At 47.7% G+C, this 16,984-nt stretch overlaps 1 protein-coding gene across 1 annotated transcript in view; it reads left to right on the forward strand.

Annotated features, from left to right (window-relative positions):
* The window catches only part of Znf827 (zinc finger protein 827), a 148,940-nt gene that overhangs the window by 36,696 nt on the left and 95,260 nt on the right, over positions 1-16,984 (forward strand). Inside the window, exons 3-4 of the mRNA XM_042701742.1 lie at positions 5,975-6,147; positions 12,563-13,025. Coding sequence (XP_042557676.1) covers positions 5,975-6,147; positions 12,563-13,025 — 636 coding nt within the window. The remainder of the gene's footprint in view (positions 1-5,974; positions 6,148-12,562; positions 13,026-16,984) is intronic.

Below are 16,984 nucleotides of genomic sequence, written 5' to 3' on the forward strand. Positions count from 1 at the left end.
CAAAGCATCTTAAGCTTATGGAATGAAATTTAAATACACTTAGAAACAACCCTGTCTCACACAGCTGAGAGCTAAGACAGTGCCAGGTCAATATATCAAGGTTTTCTGGCTGCTGTTTCCTTTTGTATTGATGGGATGTTATTAAAATTCTTGCAAAAGGCATACCAAGTCCAGAGATGGAGATGACCTCCTGTACTCCCATTAGACCCACGGTTATTATGGCCTTCATCTGAGAAGGGTTGCACGCATTGCATTTGTTTAGCAAAGTCACTTTTCAACCAAGATGTAGAACCATCTGTTGCTGTTCTCACTTGCATTTTTCTGAGTGCTTTCAACTTACCCTGGCTGTCGATACAGCAAGCTTCTCTCTTGGGTTAAAAATATACATGGGGAACATCCAAATCAGTAACGAAAAGATCAGCCCATTGAGACCTAATGGTCTGAAATGGCCTTGAGGGGCAGGTCCAGGAAATTCCATTCGAAACTCCATGGGAAGACTTGGAAAGGCAATGTGTTGTCGTCCTGTAGAGACACAGACAAACAAGTGGAGGTGGAGGTGTGAAGTGGAGATGGTGGTGACGGACAATGCTCAGCCTGTGTCGCCTGGTGTTTTGAATGACATCTATGTGTGTGCGGTAGGATGTGCTGCACATCTACCCACTCGCAAAGCCTCTTGGCTTTCTGCAGATTGCCATGAAGGATCAAGTGAGAGAATTTCATATTTCAAAGCCTATGGGAAAATTCTATTTGTTTCTATTTGTTTGAGCTATTGAAACCTTCCATCGTGTGTGTGTGTGTGTGTGTGTGTGTGTGTGTGTGTTTTAATTAACCCAGTGAAGCTTGGCTTTTGTTGCTTTGCGAATTCATGTGTAGACAAAAATGGTAGGACACTAAAGTGGAAATTAAGAGATGGGCTATAATCCTAGCCCTTGCCACCAATTAACAGGACACCATTAATTGGAGCACGCCCTCACCATTCGTTTTCCTCATCTATTAACTGAGCTGGTTTGGGATTATTGCATGGATTTCCTCCTGTGCTAACAATTCCTTGCATTTACTCACTGCTTATGATTGGACTCTTATTTGTAGAAACATATGGCAAACATCATTTTCCTCCCAGTTCTTCGGTGGCTATAAAGCCTCACAGAACATGGTTTGTGTTGGGCAGGGCTTGTCCATTCCAATAGTTTGACACATATTATCGCGCTTTATTTCAGATGTATTTTTAATATAAGCTGTCCGGGTTCATTTTTGGAGATAGCTGAGGTGTAAGTGCATGCTCATCTAGCTGATTCTCCATCCTTTCATTCAGGGCATGTACTGGAGTGCTGGGTGGGAGGCTTACACAGGGCAGGGGTGGCGGTTGGGGGGGATAGTGTGAGAGGCGTATTCTGGGGGCTGATGCGGGTCCACTGGCAGCCTGCTACATCTTTTCCTTTCATTTCCAGCACTCATTTCACTTTTCTCTTTCCTTGGCCCAGCCCTTTTTTCATTTAATCTCATTCCAGCCCAGCACATACTACTTCCAGATCAGATGCTGAACTTGGTACAGTCTAGGATGCTCCCATCATTTCCATCTCTCTTTTTTCTACACCTAGCTGAGTTTGGGCCACAGGAAGTTCATGGAGGCCAAGCAGGAACCTCTCTGAGAAGCCCCATAGACTCCTGTGCCTTTATTTCCAGTGACCAGCTCCCACGCTGGCTGCCCCTGGAGCACATGGTATGGTAACCCTCATGGCAGTTAATGGAGTTTGCGTCTGCGCTGATGGTGGGCTGTCTGCTGTGGACAGTGTGCCTAGAGTTTATTGTTACTCCTCTTATTACAACTATCACTACCAAGAGCTTCCATTTACTATGTGACAGCCGTTTTATATGCATTCATTACCTCTTATTCCAATAATATTATTGCCTATAAAAAGAACGTGTTTTCTCCAGTGGAGCAAATTAGCAGCTCTCTATCCCACTGAGTCTATTAGCATTTGGTGGAATTAGTTTTGTTTGCTCTGATATCAACCAGCTGGTGATATATTGGGGGAAGGTTGTTTACCAGGCAGTTGTAAACTAGGTAAAATTATGAGCATTTCAGAACCTGTTGCTTCAAGAACGCATGGTTCATTCAGAGGAGGCAGTCATATTTCTCTGGGCTCTAAATTTGAGTGAAATTTACAGCTGTCAGTACCCTGAAAATAGTTCAGCATACAAAATAGAATGCATTCCCCTCCCAGTACAGAACTAACTTTGTACACACATGGGGTGGGTCTTACTAAAATATGTAGTTTCTTTTTCAAATAAATGAGAATGCAGATGGTACCAGGGGAGAGATTACTGGTCCAATTTGAAAATCAGTCATTGCATTCTGGTGACCTTCATCATTTTGTTTCTTTCCTGCTATCAACAATTAAAAAAAATCTAACTAGTTATACAAATATAGCTCTTTGACCACATTTCTTGCAAATAGTTTCTACTCACTGTGAGTATTCTAATATTTCCCAGTCAATCCAGTCTAATTTATATATGACTCGGGTATGTCAATTAAAACTGAGAAAGCATTGCTCTAGAAGGAAATGGATTTGTAGGAAATACTAATAACACTGAGTTTACTGCAGAAACCCCTGAAGTGGTGGTTTAAGGGGGTACTGGGAGGTTTCAAAGAATAGGGTAAGGACACACTGGTCACATTAAGCAAGGCAGGTGTTCATGAAATCTACAATCTGGCAATGCTCATTTTTTCCAGTTAATGCCTTCTTATTGCCTTCCTCTGGTGTGCCATGAACTCACTGGCCAGTAGAAGACTCCTCAGTTTTCCTTTCCTCTCCCAGATAGTTCTGTACAACTGGGCAGCTTGAGGTCTCAATAGTGAGATCTCAATAGTGACAAACGGTTCCCAAAACGAGGGCTCAGTGGCAGCCCATCTGTGTCTCTTTCTTATTACTTTGATGTTCTTACCCTTCAAAGCAGGACTTCATTACCTCTTTTCCCCTCCCTAGTGTATGACAGTAATCTTACCTAGAGGCCTGATTCAGTCCTTACTCTCAGTCTGTTGCTCAACACGAAGGGCTTTGTGACCAAGATGGCAGGGTGGAGGAAACAGCAGTGAAAGACAGAAACTGGGGTGGGAATACGGACAGATCAGTAAAGGCAGTCAACAAAATCAGACAGCATGGAAGCTGTGTGTCTGGGGTTAATAAAAATGATTGAAAGCTGGGAGCAGGTGGTTCATGCCTGTAATCCTGGTGACTCGGGAGGCTGAGATCAGAGGATCATGGCTTGAAGCCAGACAAGGAAGAGACCTGTGGGACTCATATCTCTAATTTACTAGCAAAAAGCCAGAGTTGGAGGTGTGGCTTCGGTTTGGTGTTGGCAGCTTCCAGCAGTGGAAAAATTCAAGTGAGAATTAGAGGCCCCAAGTTCAAGTACACCTGCTACTTCATGCTCTCCCTGTAGCTCACAGTGTCCTTGCAGAAACTCTTCATGCAAATGGAATTTGTTTGCCTTTTTCTAAAGTATTTCAAATACTTCCAATATTCTTCTATCTCTAACAGAGAATGACTTTGACTAAAATAACTGCAATTGTACTACTAATTGGACCGACAATAGTTATCTGAGATTAAGGTATACTAGCCTGGGACTAGGATTTCCTCAAAGATTTCAAAAGTTTCTTTTTTTCTTTTTTTTTTGTCAGTTGTGGGGCTTGAACTCTGGGCCTGGGCACTGTCCTTGAGCTTTTCAGCTCAAAGCTCTACCACTTGAGCCACAGTGCCACTTCCAGTTTTCTAGTGGATTATTGGAGATAAGAGTCATCAGGCTGGTTTTGTACTGTGATCCTCAGATCTCAGCCTCCTAAGTAGCTAGCTCAGCCTTGTGAGCTGCTGGTGCCTGGCCAGAAGTTTCTTTGACCAGGATTTTGTTTTAAAAGGATCCAAATAACCATACCTTACTTTTGTTTTATATTTCTCTTATGTCTTAAGAAGATTCATAATCCCCCCCCCCCCCCCTTTTCTTCTTTGCCAGTCCTGGGCTTGAACTCAGGGCCTGAACACTGTTTCTGAGCTTCTTTTGCTCAAGGCTAACACCCTACTACTTGAGCCACAGCACCATTTCCAGCTTTTTCTGTCTCTGTGATACTGAAGAATCAAACCCAGGGTTTCATGCATGCTAGGCAAGCACTCTACCACTAAGCCACATTCCCAGCCCCTCCTTTCTCTTTTTAAAATGCCATTTGTGTATTGAAGAAATGGAATTTTTGTCCTGAGGAATTTCCATGCTCTAGATTTGGCTGAATTCATGAATCCATTCCCTTGGTGTGTTTAACTTTTTGTTGTTACTTGTGCTTCAGATGAACTGCTAGTTAGTATGAGGATTAAATTTTTCATAAAGATATGACATGGGTGGTATTATCAGAATACACATAATGCCTTTCCGTGTGTGTGTGTGTGTGTGTGTGTGTGTGTGTGTGTGTGTATGTGTGTGTGTGTGTGTGCGTGAGCGTGCGTGTGCATATGCCAATATTGGGGCTTGAAATCAGAGCCTGAGCACTGTCCCTTAGCTTTTTCACTCAAAGCTGGTGCTCTACCCCTTAAGCCATACTTCCACTTCTGACTTTTTGCTGGCTAATTGGAAGTAAGAGTGTCATGGACTTTTCTGCCGATGCTGGCTTCAAACCAGTATGCTCAGATTTCAGCCTCATTAGTAGCTAAGATTGCAGGAGTGAGCTGCTAGCGCCTAGCACGCCTTGCATCTTCGCAGCCATTCATCCATTGTCTTAGGTGCCATCAGCTTGACCCGTCCTTTGTAAACTTCCACATCCACCTTTCACTTAAGAGTTTAGCATCAGCTGATGTCCTTTCTTTTTGTTTGTTTTTATAAAACAGACGTAGCATCACCCTGGACATATGGTTTTATATCTTGTTTATCCTGTAACTCTAATATCTTGGACAGATTCCCGTATCAACATTTGTAGATCTAGCTCATGTTAAATGAGCTGCATTTATTTCATTTTGTCGAATGGGTTTGGAACTATTTCTGATTCTTCGTGATGAAGAAAGGAATGTCTGAGCCTTGGCCAGCTCTTCTCCTCCCCCTGTATCTCCAAGCTGCAGAGGTTCTTGTGTCGCTGACTCATACAGGTTGACAGACCTGAAATGTAGCAATGTAGTGTGATTACAGAAACAGCGCCCTTTGGGATGGTGTGTGAGACCATGATCTTAGCTTTACCTGGAGAAAGCAATCCATGTGTTTGCCTCCCTGAATAATGAAGGCTGCAATGGTGGTCTAGTATGTCTCTTCCCAAAGTAGATGGTGGACACACAGCCCCAGAGCAGAGCTGACAGCACACCTTGTTAATGACAACTCCAGGGACAAACAGAAATGATTAAAACCCTGGTGGTTAAATAGGCAGCAGCACCTGTCTGCACAAGCTTCAGCTAAACAGTAGGAATCCTGAAATGCGTCTCCATCAGAGTTCTGCATATGAGGGAATCCTGAAATGCGTCTCCATCAGAGTTCTGCATATGAGGTGTGTGATGGCTGTTGAGTTTTCTGTGTGGAGCAGTATGTTTTTCCTGTCTTTATTTCTCGCTCCTTTCCAAAAACAGGAATTCAGAGCGACTCAGGCCTGTTGGTTTCTCTCAAGGAAATCATGCCTCTGACTTTAGGCCCCACTGCCTGCAGGCATTGGCTTTGGTGCTATGGGCCAGGCCAAGCCAGGAACACTTCCTCTGAGAGTTGCTCTCCTAAGTGCAAATAAGACTGGCACAGGCAGGCTGATCAGAGTTGGGCACATGGAACCCCAATGAAGTGACTAGAGAACTGTGGGTTTCTACTTGCAGAAAAGCAGTCATAAGACCTCTCCATGATGCAGTCTTGGAATTGCCAAGGAAAGAATCCCAGATCATTTTTACTTAGCTGCATGTGTGTATGAGTGCCTTTGTGTTTGTCTTAATGTTCTTTTTTTTTTCCTCCTCCTTCTTCCAAGCCTCAGAAGAAGAAAGCGGGAAGCCTTTCCAGTGTCCAATATGTGGTTTGGTTATTAAAAGGAAGAGTTACTGGAAGCGGCACATGGTGATTCACACAGGTTTAAAAAGTCATCAGTGCCCGCTCTGCCCATTCCGGTGTGCTCGCAAGGACAATCTCAAATCCCACATGAAGGTAAGCCAGCTGCCATGGGACCCGGGGAAGAGCAGGCGCCCTTGGGGTCCCATGCAGTCACATGCAGGCGGCTTCTCAGCCGAGAGGGGGCGCTGTAGCAGAGTGTGCACTGACTGCTCAGTGTGAAGTTAGAATTTGGCACAAATGAAAGATGTCGAGAAGGATTTCTTTACAAATACTTGTGTCCACTTTTTAACCTAGAACTTAAAGGCAGAGAGGATTGTCAGTATTCAATGGCAAAGATAATGTAGTGTACAGACACCCTTTCTTAAAGAGGAGCAACTGCCTTGGCTGGCCTTGAATGACGATGCATTTCTGGGAGTTTGAAAGAGCAAGAGGAAGGGAAAACCCAATGAATGCAGCAATAGCAGCTGGGCCTCAGTGCCAGAGGCAAGTCTCCTGGTGCTGATCCCTTTCCTGGGCACCTGCCCCCTACTTCAGCTGCTCTCCTCTCCAGAGGAACACCCAGAGTTGCCTGATAGGATACGTGAAAACATTTCTTTGAAAGACACCTGAAATTTCACTTTATTGAAACATATGGAAGGCTCAGAGACTGGTCCTGACTGGACCCAGGATCCTCCTTGAGACTGAGCAATCGTTTTTTCCACAGTACATACTTTTTAATGTCCTATCAAAAACAGTCAGGAGCTGAGCCCTGCAGGGTAGCTGTGGAGATTGAGCTGCAAGGTGACATCTTGGTGGGGCTGCAGTAATATGAAATTGTAGAGCACCTCACTGATGTTCACTTTGTCTCAACTTCAAGGAGGGAATTGATGAGATCAGAAGAACAGGAGCTTTTCAGTTGGACAGACCTGAATTTAAATGTTATTATCCGACTTGAGAGCCAAGTGACCTTCAACAAGTTAACCTTTAGACTCTCAATTGTCTCATCTGCTCAATAGGACCAATATTGTCTGTGTGGAAGGCTATACCCGGTATTACAGAAGCTAGATAACAGTACCAGAATGATGGACACAGGAAGGTTCCATGGCCATTATTTAATTCTAATTAACTCTCATGGAATGTTTTAATAATAATGATAATGCTGTTTCACTAATAACCTTCCAATATTGTTTAGCTGTTGACATTATGTATCAAGGGTCTCCTTCCTTGATATAAGTAGGGTGTATGCACATAATTAAGGTATTTGCTTAGTTTGAAATCTTGCTGTCTAATCTTTTTAGAGAGATCAGTAATCACTGTTCCCAGTTGTAGCTCTAAAAAGTGTGATCAGACAGAGCCTCTACTGAGTTTAGGAAATGGCTTAGAAGATTAAAAATAAAATTAAATCCACGATGTAAGTTGTTTTCTATCACTTGCCTTTTTCTCCTGGGAGCAGAATGCCCTTATTGTTAGAATTCATCTAGTTAGGTTTTGGTTGGTTGAATTTTCCTGAGCCTACGTGGTGATAGCTTACAAAACTCTTATTTGAAATCTGCAAATTAGTAGGATGAGACTTAAAAAGACATGCCTTTAAACTTAAAACTTATTTTAGTGACTGTGTTTAGAAATCAGGTCCGGTGAATTTAAAGCTTCAGCGAGCAGAAAACTTCCATCCAGCCTGACACCTTGTAAGCTTGGTTTCGGCTCAGGGTCACTTAAAACAACCTATTTATAAACCCAAGGGGGGAAAAAAGGCTGGGTTTTCAATAGCAGGAACTGCTGACCCTGAAACTACAGGGAGATGAGTTGCTTCCTTGATGACACCGGCGAATTGCCAGGACACTGTTACAGATGAGAGCTACCAGGGCGCGCTGGGTCCTGGGGTCTTCAAATGCTTTCAGAACAAATCAATAACCAGTACAATAAAGCAGCTGTGTGAAATCAGTACTGTATTCAAACTCACCGTGTCCTAACCTGTTGAGCTGTGACTCGAGCTTTTGATAAGGAAGTGTAAGAAGGGCTCATGCAAGTGTAATTTTAGCCAAGGTGTGCTTTCTTTCCATTCCCTGCTCTTTACTTCCTTTTGTGACCTATAAAAAAATTAAAGAATTCATAATTTTATTAAGAATAATTGAACTTGGCCAAGTTTTATAAATACAGTGTACACAGAAATGTAGTGGCTGTTGTCTTAAACATAAATGACCTCTGCTTCATTCATTCCAAACTATGGATAGTTTCTTGCTCAAGGCTGGCGCTCTATTACTTGAGCCACAGCACCATTTCTGGCTTTTCTGCTGGTTTGTCGGCGATAAGGTCTTTCCAATTTATCTGTCCAATTTATCTGAACTGTGGTTCTCAGATCTCAGCCTTCCAAAGAGCTAGGATTTCAGGTGTAAACCACCCATGTCTAGCTCGAGTTCCCCTCTTTATGATACATCTTCTAGTACTGAGAATTTAGACAAACTGATTTTTAAAAACGTAAAATTAACCACTCGCTCAATCACCTAAGAATCACCATTATTCTTCGGACACACAATCTATATTGATTGTGCAGATTTGTGTAAGAAAACGGAGTCCACTTTATTTGCTCAACAAACATGGGTCTTACTACCTCTCTTGCAGATACTAGGCACTGTAGGTATTTTTTGGTAAGCCTGCCTTTCTTTTATAATGTATTGTGCAAATGTTTTTATGACCAGCCACAGAGGGTTCTAAGTGCGTCCAGCTTCCTCAGGGTTATCTTAGATTTCCATTAAGCTTTTCACAACTTTCCTGGATGAGTGAGCATACAGGAATTACATGAAACTCACAAGCTAGAACTGAACAGAAATGGTGAGTAGGATGGCTAAGATAAAGACCATGGATGATGTCAAGAAACTGGAAGAACACTGGGTGCTGAGTTCTTCTCCTTATATCCACCATTTCTTGAATCAGGGCTCCTCAGCAGGCCCTCACCGACTTGCCTGTCCAGTCCCCCAAAGAGTATAGGGTAGATGCTTCCCAAATTTTCTCCAGGCTCTGAAATACCATGAGCCACGCATCTCAGTGCTGTGAAGAGATGGCCTTGATTAGGTCACGTTGTCTGATGGCGGCTGTTGGTGTTGGTAGTGAGGGACCGGGCATAAGTGAGGCCAGAGAAGAGCATGCTTCAGGCAAGCATTTCTTCTCTTTAGCAGATGAAGAGGAACTTTAAAGCAACCCCTAGGCTAAAGGGACTAAAAATGATCATAGGAAAGTACTCTTCTGTCTGGAGAGAAGGGGAGAAACTGCCACCAGAGGATACCCGGAGGACACAGCCAAATGTGTGGCTCAAAGGCCACATGCGATCTATAGTCCCGCTGGGAAGATGTAGCTCAAATAAAATCCTAAGTACAAGAGAAAACCAAACACTGTTGTTCCTTTCAATTTGCACCCATGTTATAATTAGAAACAACAAGGCCAGGATCTGGTGGAAAAGAAACTACATAAAATTCTCGTACATAAGACTTTTTGGTTCAGGGCTCCTTTTGATTTTGGATCTGGGCTCTTGCTCTGGCCTTTTCCTTCTTCCAGAAGCTTCTGGAGCTTTTTGTCCAGGGATGAGCTTGTCTCTGGGTGTCTGTAGATGTAAAGACACCTCTGAAATGGAATCTGCACTCAGCCCCTTACTCAGGGACATAGATGCTGTCTGACCTGTGCCCTTTTACCACCTAGCTCTGGGGCAAACCTTTGGCAACCCCTCCTCCGCCTCTGTCATGCGCTCTCTGTGACTTGGGACACCCAAGGGGTCAGAAGCTGGTGGCAAGTGAAAGAACCAGTCCCAGTGAAATCTTGGTCAGGAAAGCACAGGAAGGGGGTACTAGAATGGCCAGGGACAGGAGTGTGTACCCATCCCTACCCCCTGCCTGGGGGGAAGGCTTTTCATGGGCAGAACTTCATTAACAACAAAATTGAAATGCTTCTGGCGACTTCTGTACAGGAACTTGGGTTTTGGGGGATCTAGAATTCCTTCTGTTGTTTTTTATAAAAAGCCACAGTGGGGTGCTGTAGCAACAGGATCTCACCATTAACTTTTAATTTCTTTGCTTTTGTTGGTCACTTAACATTATTTAAAAGTATGTTTTGGCTGGTGAAGAATGCTTTTGGATTGCATTCAGGAGACATAAACAGCTGTAGTAAAACTTGCTGTCTTGGGAAAGAAACCCACGCAGAGGGCCAGGTGGTATTATGGATGGACAAAATGAGCCTTTTCTAACATCCCGAGGACCTGGGTTCAAATCCCATTTGGGTCACCTCTGAACAATGCAGGGTCAGTTTGGTTTGGAATTCCATCGCTTAGGTTCTGCTCTGTCCAGATCACACAACTCTCCAAATCATTTGGCCCAAATCTACCCAACTGGCAGTTTCTCTTCTGGGGAGGGCCAGCCCTGAAATAGCAGGGAGTAGCAGGGTCAGCTCCGAAGCACATTGGCAGAGATGAATTGGGGAAGCTATACGCTTAGGAGCACCTGCCAGTTTGAAGCTTGGCTCAGGCTTAGTGCAATGATTTCCTCACTTTCTCAAGCACTAAATTTGGTAGTGACAGGAAGGGGGAGGAAAAAAAGAAGTTTCTTGCCATTTTTACAGGTATCGTGGGCAGGCGGGACTAGAGCTGGATTTCAAAGTCTGCAGTCCTCAGTGCAGACATCAGAATCTGCAGCCTGAGGTAGACGCATTTGGAAAACTTGCTTTACCTTGACCGTGGGTTTTTCTCCTGTTCTGTTCTCTTCCTGTGGAACTGCAAGCCATTTTTTTAAGGGGGAAGGTTGGTGTGAGGGGGGAGGGGGTGGGAGGTGTCAGGAGAGGAGAGAAAGGATCTCCATTTCCCTATCTAGGAAATGGGAATTCCCTGGAGACCTTAACTTCTACATTCTTAATTAATCTAAGAGCAGCACTTGGAAAATTGAAATTATGGTGTGCACAACATAACGAATTCTCTAGGTGGCTATAATTGGGTCTATGCAAAGCATTATTGTGAGAAGAATAACTTGACAGGTCTCCTCTTTGACCTCTAAGGAGTGATTATGCCAGCTCACCCGGCGAAGGGGTGGACCGAGAGTGGAGCACTGCAGTACGGGGTCCTCAGTGCAAGCCTGAGTCTTTAAGACTCTTAGCTTGCAGGGTTGACCTCATTAGCTATGTGCTCTTGGGGATCCTTTGTCCCGTGGAGAAATGATGATGATGATGATGATGATGATGATGATGTTTTTGTTTTGTGCTGGGACTGGGCTTGAACTGAGGGCCATGGTGCGGTGCCTTAGCTCGTTCTGCCCCAGATTGGCACTCATCACTTGGAGCCATACTTGTACTTGGATCCCTTTGGGTGGTTCGTTGGAGATAAGGGTCTCATGGATTTCTCCTGCCCAACTGGCTTCGAACCGTGTTCGTCCAGCCCTTGGCCTACTGCGTAACCGTGGAGGGTGGCAGAAAGACGGCCTGCGGGTGGGGAAGCCCCAGCCTGGCCCGGCCTACCTCTGCCCCAGCCCTGCCCCGGCCCGGCCTGCCCTTGCCCCTGCCCGGCCTGCCCCAGCCCGGCCTACCTCTGCCCCGGCCCGGCCTACTCTGCCCCTGCCCCAGGCTACCTCTGTCCCTGCCCGGCCTGCCCCTGCCCCAGCCTGGCCTGCCCCGGTCTGGCCTGCCCCGGTCCGGCCTGCCCCGGCCCGGCCTACCTCTGTCCCTGCCCAGCCTGCCCCTGCCCCTGCCCGGCCTGCCCCTGCCCCTGCCCGGCCTGCCCCTGCCCCAGCCCTGGCCCCTGCCCGGCCTGCTCCTGCCCCTGCCCGGCCTGCCCCTGCCCCTGCACCGCCTGCCCCTGCCCGACCTGACCCTGCCCCTGCCCGGCCTGCCCCTGCCCCTGCCCGGCCTGCCCCTGCCCCTGCCTGGCCTGCCCCTGCCCGGCCTGCCCCTTCCCGGCCTGCCCCTGCCCCTGCCCGGCCTGCCCCTGCCCCTGCCCGGCCTGCCCCGGCCCGGCCTGCCCCTGCCCCTGCCCCTGCCCGGCCTGCCCCTGCCCCTGCCCGGCCTGCCCCTGCCCGGCCTGCCCCTGCCCCTGCCCCTACCCCGGCCTGCCCCTGCCCCTGCCCCGGCCTGCCCCTGCCCCTGCCCGGCCTGCCCCTGCCCCTGCCCGGCCTGCCCCTGCCCGGCCTGCCCCTGCCCCGGCCCGGCCTGCCCCTGCCCGGCCTGCCCCTGCCCGGCCTGCCCCTGCCCGGCCTGCCCCTGCCCGGCCTGCCCCTGCCCCTGCCCGGCCTGCCCCTGCCCCTGCCCGGCCTGCCCCTGCCCGGCCTGCCCGGCCTGCCCCTGCCCGGCCTGCCCCTGCCCGGCCTGCCCCTGCCCGGCCTGCCCCTGCCCCTGCCCGGCCTGCCCCTGCCCGGCCTGCCCGGCCTGCCCCTGCCCGGCCTGCCCCTGCCCGGCCTGCCCCTGCCCGGCCTGCCCCTGCCCGGCCTGCCCCTGCCCCTGCCCGGCCTGCCCCTGCCCGGCCCGACTCCCCCCGCGGGCAGCTCACCCTCCGTGTCCCCGGCAGGTTCACCAGCACCAGGACCGCGGCGAGACCTTCCAGTGCCAGCTGTGCCCGTTCACCTCCTCCCGCCACTTCAGCCTGAAGCTGCACATGCGCTGCCACCAGCACTTCCTGCGCACGGAAGCCAAGGTGAAGGAGGAGGCCCCAGACCCCGAAGTCAGTGACAGAGGCTGCGCGGGGCGGCCCGGGGAAGGCGCGGGGCCCGAGCTAGTGGGGGCCGCCGCCGCGCCCAGCCCCGCAGAGAGGACTCCCCCCGGCGGGGCCGGCCCCCCGCCCTCGCTGGTGAAGGAGGAGCCCAAGGAAGAGAACGGCCTGCCCGCCTCCTTCCCCGCGAGCGCCGACGACAGGCCCGCCAGCCTCTTAAAGCCGACAGACCCCTCCGAGTTCGCGGCCGGCCCCGCCGCCGCCCTGTTCAGCCAGGACATCTCTGTTAAGATGGCGTCCGATTTTCTCATGAAGCTGTCAGGTACTTGACCAGGGTGGGATGCCCCGCCCCGCCCTCCCGCCCGCCCTCCCGCCCGCCCAGCCTCCGGTGTCAGGCCTCCCGCACGGCTGCGCGTCCGCGAAGCTCCGCCTTCCTTCCTCCTTCCTCCCTCCTTCCTCCCTCCTTCTTCCCTCCTTCCTCCCTCCTTCCTCCCTCCTTCCTCCTCCCTTCCTCCTTCCTTCCTCCTTCCTTCCTTCCTCCTTCCTCCTTCCTTCCTCCCTCCTTCCTCCTCCCTTCCTCCTTCCTTCCTCCTTCCTTCCTCCCTCCTTCCTCCTCCCTTCCTCCTTCCTTCCTTCCTCCCTCCTTCCTCCTCCCTTCCTCCTTTTTCCTTACTCCTCCCTTCCTCCTTCCTCCTCCCTCCCTTCCTCCTTCCTTCCTCGTTCCTCCTTCCTTCCTCCTCCCTTCCTCCATCCTTCCTTCCTTCCTAACTCCCTCCCTCTCCTTCCTTCCTTCCTTCCTTCCTTCCTTCCTTCCTTCCTTCCTTCCTTCCTTCCTTCCTTCCTTCCTTATTTCCTGCTTCCCTCCCCCTCTCTTTCCTCACCTTCTCCTTTTCTCCCTCCCGCCCTCCCTCTCCTTCCTGCCTTCCTGCCTATTTCCTTCCATTTTTTCTTTGCCCAGCCTCTGGAGTTAGACACTGCTTCCACGTGGATCTTGGAATCACAGGGAATGTTGACTTCCTGCCGTTGTCACGCCTCTCAGGGGTTCTTGTTGTTGGGCAGGGTGAAGATCACTAGGTGAGCCAGGTTCACACCCGTGGCTTTGTGTGTGACCTTGGGCTCTGTTTAGCTTGATTTCTTTCATCCTGGTTTCTATAAAAGCCATCCATGTACATATATGTATGTGGATATATATACATATATATGGAATTCCTCATTTTTTTCATCGTTTCATGTTCTTTTACTGTTTCAATTTGAGAGATTTCCAAAAACACAGTTGACAAACAGGAATTATAGACATGTATAATTAGAACAAATGGTAAAGGTTGCTGTCATTGATTCTTTCTTCAGGGTTTTTTTTTTTATAATGGTAAAGTGTATGTAACATAAACTTTACTGTTTGAATCATTTTTAGGTGTGTGATTCAGCAGCATTAATACAAATTGTATTGCTCTGTAACTGCCCTCCTCCATCCATCTCTAGAACTTTCCATCATCCAAAAGGGCACTCATTAGATAATTATGCCCCATTCTCTCCCTTCAGTGTAACCACCATTAATTTCCACCTCTTGAAGTTGACCACTCTAGATAATTCATATAAAATGGAATTAAAACATTCTTTTCCAAACTGCCCTAATGCCCTTAGAAAAGAAGATGATGTATAAATGGCAAAAAGTATATTCTTTTTAATTGACATTGCTTTCTATTGCTATCAAATTATACATGATGTTTCTTTTGGGGTGTTTTTTTTTTTTGGTCAATTTTTTCCAGTGTCTTTGATTTAAGTAATAATGTTAAAAAGGAGTAGAGAAATGTTAGATGTTTTTTTGTCTGACTCTCTTGGGGTAATAAGACACATTGTGGGACTGTGCTGTTACTCATTATGTTTTGAAAAGTACGATTTTAAATTTTAAAGGGGTTGTAGAGGGTGGGGAAAGGTCGGTTGAGAATTGGTTCTGTCTGCCAGTGTAGGTGGCAGTTCCCAGGATAATTTCCAAATGCCATTTCAGCTCTCTGGAGATTGACAATACCCTTTAAATGGAGAATAATTGGTCACCGCCTTCCTTTAAATGGACTGTGAGTTGCATTTCACTAAATGTCATTGCCAGGTGAATGAGAGGCCCAGCTTCCCTCTGAAGTCCCTTTGCTAGATGACACCTCATCGGGCCTTCTGGAATGTCCCCCTCACCCTAGATCTTTGCTCTTCTGCAGTGGATGAGTTGGGACAGAATGAAGAGAAATAGGTGGGAGACGAGGCATTCCCCCAGTGAACTGAGGAGGAAGAGAGCAAGGGCGGCCATGGGCACTCATGCCAGCCTGTGGCGGGAGTGAGGGCGCCCCTACAGATGACCAGTTATGGAAATTCATCACATCTGACCTCAGCTCAGCATGAAGAGATGGCGCGTCCCTGAGGCCTCTTCCCTCTTCCATCCCAGTGGCAGGGAAAATGGTATTTTACACACTGGGAATTTTATATTTAAAAAAAAAAAACCTATGGGGAAAATGCATGTTTCCAGTTTTCCATTGGCTGCCCTGATCCTTCCGGATATCATCTTCAGAGACACTCTAGTTCCTCCTCAGTGGCCTCTCCTATGACAGCAGCTATGACAGCAGAAGCTTAGGCCATGTGGTCCAGTCAAAGAATCATATGTGACATTCTTTGAGCATAATTTAGAATGGTGGATGTTTTCTGCTTCAGATGAGCATGGCCAGTGCAGACATTCTAACTCCAAGGTGATCATTTAAAATCTGGGTGCCACAAAGAAGGAGGTGGGTAGATTTAATCTTCGGATGAAATGCTGGTGTGTGATACACAGCTCTTGCTGGGCTGGGGTCTGAGCACCCCATCATCAGACTGTAATTAATTCCAGCCCATCTCAGGGAGCAGAAGATCAGGCTTTGAATGAGCACTACAAATAGCAGAAACAAGAGGGAGAAGAATGATGAGGAAGGAAGGAGCTTATAGGTTGGGGTAAGGCTCCGTGCGCCAAAGCTTTATATTGTGACCTGTTTCCTCAGTTAGCTATTGATGAGGAGTTGTTTATGGTTTAGCAGACCAACTATTTACTGACTGATCAGTTGGCATAAGGAAACAGATAACAAATGCACACTCTTTATGCAAAAGGCCCATGCAGCTATTTTATGGTGGCTTACCAGAGGTCTTGAAACCTGACTTGTATGCACTGTTACCTAGCAACCTGTTATAAAGTCACGGGGGAGTGCGATGCATTGGTAATTTTTTTTGTGTGTGCATATTTGGATGTAAATGTAAACTTGGTGACTGTGGTGATGCAACCCACAGGAGGAGAAGATAAGTTAAAAGGAGAATACATTTTCTGCAAGGATTTTTCTTTCTTTTTTTAATTCTGTGAACTGTGTGGTTGGTCCAGCCCTAGAATTGACAGCTTGCATTTTGCTGTGTGCTCTACCTGACTCTCTCTGTGGACATAATGCAAGAATAGAAAGGCCAAAACCCAGGGAGCTGTGGCTGAGTTTCTGGCTCTTCCTGTCCTCGGATGGAGTGAACGAGTAGTTAGCCTCAGGCTCTATCCCTTGGTGTCATAACAGCGCCATTGTTCTTGCAGGGAGTTTTTCCCAGGGCTCTGTCCATGCACCTGCTGGAACAGTAGGGAGCAGCTGTTTGAGGGCACCGAGTCTGGGAGTCTCTGTGCCAGCCGGATCACTGTCTGCAAAGCTGCAGCACAGTGACAAATTCAAGCGTGCAGACACCTACTTGTTTCTAAGAGAGAGGGCGAAAACACTTGATGCTTTCTTGCCCAGTTATTAAGGGAAGTCATTCTTGCTCCTTCCATTAACCCTGAGAAAGATGCTTGAATGGAACCCAACGAGATTTGGAATCACTGTGTAAAGGGTTGTTTTAAATGCCCTTTATGTTCTCCTCTTATCATCCCCATTGGGGGATTTCTCACTATGAGTCTAAATTAAAAAGCAAAACAAAACACCTTTCCAAAGCATCAGCTACTTTTCCAAGTCCATACTTCACATTCCTGAGTCCTGTGAGAGGAACATTACTCCCCAGAACGCGCACAGCCAGGCTCAGCGTCATGGAGGATTTGGGGCAGGATATAGATCAGCGCTTACTGCTGTCTCTCGGGCTTGCTAGGAAAGAGAATATTCTAGACTTTGCTCAGGCTTTTGATCTGGAAGGCAGGCCTTTCCAAGAGCTGGAGCCCTATTGTGTTCTTAGTTCTTTTCTGGAAGCCAGAAGATCTTCGCAAACCATTGTGTGGCAGGGAAGCCCAGGGTCACGTGACTCGGAGTTTGC

This window comes from Dipodomys spectabilis, unplaced genomic scaffold, assembly GCF_019054845.1.
Source record: "Dipodomys spectabilis isolate Male_0828 unplaced genomic scaffold, ASM1905484v1 ptg000297l, whole genome shotgun sequence".
Lineage (NCBI taxonomy): Eukaryota > Metazoa > Chordata > Mammalia > Rodentia > Heteromyidae > Dipodomys > Dipodomys spectabilis.